A 3,689-nucleotide genomic window follows, 5' to 3' on the forward strand; every position below is an offset into this window, starting at 1 on the left:
CAAGTTATATCAAAAGGTGAGAAGAATTAGTATAATTACAATAAATATTTACAAAGGTAAAAGATAAAAAATAAAACAGAAGACGAAGAAAAGTTCACACAAATGGTTTACACTTTTCAATATATGTATTATTTTAGAGAAATAAGTATAATTTTTTAAAGATTTATTTATGATTTTATTCTAATAAAAGTATTGCCGGTGGGGGAAAGGTAACGGAAGCAGCCATATACCACCAAATAAAATAATAATTTTATTCAAACAAATCATTCTATAACATTTATAAGGCAAATTAAATTGCATGAAGGCCATTATTTACTAGCTAGCCTTGCCCAGTCTTAGGGAAATAAATGACCACACACCACTGACATGCATTTGTAAACATTAACTACGAATATAACACCACATTAAATTAAAGTAAATATAAACTAGCATTAAATAATCTTAACTATGGTCCGTCCTCTTTTCCTTCTTCAATTGCTCTTTTCTTTCTTTTATTCTTTTTCTCGGTCTTTGTATTTTTTTTCCTTTGTTTATTCATCTTCATTCTCTCTATTTCGTATTTGAAATTAAGGTTAAATTTTGAAAAAAAAAAGTTTAAAAATTTTAATTAAAAAATAAAAAATTTGAATTATAATTTTATCTTATTTTTCAATCACTTAAATTTTAAATTTTAAATTTTAAATTATACACAATATTTTATTATTAGATAATTACTCATGAAATCTTATCTATTAAATTCATCAATTTAACATAAATTAAAACATATTAAACTTTTGTAACATTAATATTTTTTTCGTTACAATATATATTAAACTTTTGCGACAAAACAACATTTCGTTACAAAATATATTGAACTTTTGTAACAAAATAACACATTTTATTAAAAAGAAAAAAATTGTTACAAAAAAATAGAAAACTTTTATAACAAATTATCTTGTAGTTACAAAAGGGAATAATAATAATTAATTCTTGTTAAAAAAACAATTTTTAACTATTTTAAAATTTAATAAAAAAAATTTGTTACAAATATTACAACTTCTTTTGTAGCGTTAGGATTAGCACAGAAGCGAGTAGTTGATGAGAATTTAACCATCGGCCACAAAAAATTCCATAAATTAAACCTCACTTTCTATAATTAAATCTTAACGATATATAGTTACGCCACATGAATTACATTCCTAGAAGTAATGATTCATTTTTGTTCTAAAAGCTTGCCACGTGTAGCAACATGTTGGCTATAAATTGATAACACCCAATGGAGTTTTATATATGTAGGCACACTATCAATTTAAACAAATTAAAATCCTTATTAGGGTGATCCTTAACTTCTTATTATTGCCTTACTTGAAAATGATGATGATGAGGTATTTTCACCTTGCACTTTTGTCAACACTATTGTTCATAAAATTAACCCTAATTCTTGGAGATGTCGGCACTGCTACTTCTTATGGACCTCCATATATACGTAAGAACACACAATTCTCTTCTTCTAGTTATATATAAATAATTAAGTTCTAGATAGTCCTAATTTGAATTTGTGCAGCGACTGCGTGTGATGGAAATAGAAGAGAGCAATTTCCAGCGGGGAATATGTTTGTAGCCGTGAATGAAGGATTGTGGGACAATGGTGCTGCATGTGGAAGGCGTTACAAAATAAGGTGTCTGAGTGGAGACAATAGACCCTGCAAAGGTGACATAATTGAAGTTAAGGTTGTTGATTTGTGTCATCGAACTCCGTGTCCCACCATGCTTTTGTCAACTATTGCCTTCTCAGCCATCTCTCGTTTCTCCAATGCCAAAATCAACATTGAATATGCCGAGTCAGTCTTTATAAACTTTTCATTTCTTCATGATTTCATCTGATCGACTAATCTACTTAATTTTTTAATGCAGGATTTGATCCATATATTCGGCTTCATCAGCTGAGACGCAAGCCTAATAATTATATGTATGTAAATAATGCTGTACCAATAAACGGCATCATTATTGAGGAATTCAAGCTGCTAATTTGTTTCAGAGAGAACTGTGAAATAATGTAACAAAATCAAGTATATATATGGTGCTTCATTGAATATTTAATGTTTTGTTTGTATACATAGTAATTACTAATTAGTGAGCAAAGCAAATTCTAGTGCAAACTGCAAAGAAATAATGATAATGATAATCTAATTAGTGTTTCAATAGTATTGCATCAACTTCGGTGCCCATGTCACATTGTCACTATCAACACCCTTGAAAAGCAAATTAAATTAATTTGAAAAATGAAAAAAATAAATAAAATAAAAATTGGACATGCATGGCTATCCGATGCAGTAATAACGAGACTCAATATAAACTAGATATTAGAGAAGAGAACCAAGCATTATATATATATATATATGGAAAAAATTTGGTAACCAAAAATTTTTAATTAGCTAAAATTTTCTAAAATTTATTTCATGTATATAGTTTAGTAATAATTTAATATTTTATCTCACTTTTTTATTAATCCACTTATCATATTCTTAACAATTCTACTTATTAATAATATTAATTATAATATTATAGTCTTAATTATTAAACATTCTTATAATCGCTACTTAATGTTTTTTTATAATTTAAATTTTATATTTAAGAATACAATAAAAATTAATAATGATAAAGAATAGTAATAATAATATGCATTAAATGACTCTAATTATTTTTTTAAATTCATTTATTATCATTAATGGAGTTAGTAAACATGAAAGCATTGTGAAATAGGTTTATTATTGTTAGAAAGATCTTGAAATAGGTTTATTCACTTTTTATAATGTGTTTTTATGTGCATTTATAATTATATTGTACTAATTAAGTTCGTATAAATAACATTCGTAAATTCATATATACAAATAATACAATTGGAACTAATTATAAAAATTTATTCTATTATATAAAAATTAAATTTTTGCACTTAATAATAAAACTGATGTGACATACTTCTGAGAGTGTTTCTCGATTTATTTTTTTTAATTCATTAAGTATATTTTACTACGATAAATTAATTATATCAACTAATTGATTTGATTAGAAATTTAAATATCACACAATTTATTATAATTTATATCAATTTATTTTGGTAATATTTTTTAATTTGTTTGTTTTAATATTTTGGTAGTATTTTTTAAATTTATTTCTTTAAATTTATTAAATTAAATTAAGTATACTAATTATGTATATTAATTAATTGATTTGACTAAATAATAAATTTATGAATAAAATAGACAACTGATATATTTTTAATTAATAATCATATTAAATCATATCTATTGAGTCAAATTCAAATCTTGTGAACTAAGAACTAAACTAAAATAAGATGATTTATTACTTATTCAAATTGAATGTAATAAATACAAATTAATTTTGTTAGATAATTATGGTCTTTCAGTTTTTTATATATAGATGATCAAACAAATTTATAAGAGCATGTCTAATACTTAGTATTAATTTTATTTTGTTTTAGGTCCCACAAAATACCACATAAATATTTGTGGACTATATATCATAAGACTTGATTTAAAACTTAATATAAAATTTATCACTCCAATGCTTGGTTTTATTTTGATTTAAATTTTAAATTATTTTTTATTATTTTAAATAAATTTAATTAAATTGTAAAAGTTTAAATAAAATAAAAATATAAAATTATAAAATTAAAAATTATATTATAT

The 3,689-nt window shown here is 23.6% G+C and overlaps 1 protein-coding gene across 1 annotated transcript; it reads left to right on the forward strand.

The window, feature by feature from the left end:
• Positions 1–1,287: 1,287 nt before the first annotated feature.
• LOC107463195 (EG45-like domain containing protein) lies at positions 1,288–2,026 on the forward strand. Its single transcript, XM_016081938.3, has 3 exons — positions 1,288–1,465; positions 1,544–1,820; positions 1,894–2,026. Exons 1-3 carry the CDS (start codon positions 1,351–1,353, stop codon positions 1,898–1,900), a joined length of 399 nt encoding a protein of 132 aa, XP_015937424.1. The 5' UTR covers positions 1,288–1,350; the 3' UTR covers positions 1,901–2,026.
• The last annotated feature ends 1,663 nt before the right edge of the window (positions 2,027–3,689 follow it).

This window comes from Arachis duranensis, chromosome 8 (genome assembly GCF_000817695.3).
Source record: "Arachis duranensis cultivar V14167 chromosome 8, aradu.V14167.gnm2.J7QH, whole genome shotgun sequence".
NCBI classification, from domain to species: Eukaryota; Viridiplantae; Streptophyta; class Magnoliopsida; order Fabales; family Fabaceae; genus Arachis; species Arachis duranensis.

Excerpts from the sequence above, each read along its gene's own strand:
- LOC107463195 (XM_016081938.3), top strand. The coding sequence starts at position 1,351 with ATGATGATGATGAGGTATTTTCACCTTGCACTTTTGTCAACACTATTG. Across the intron at positions 1,466-1,543 it reads TTATGGACCTCCATATATAC|CGACTGCGTGTGATGGAAAT; the intron begins GTAAGAACACAC and ends GAATTTGTGCAG.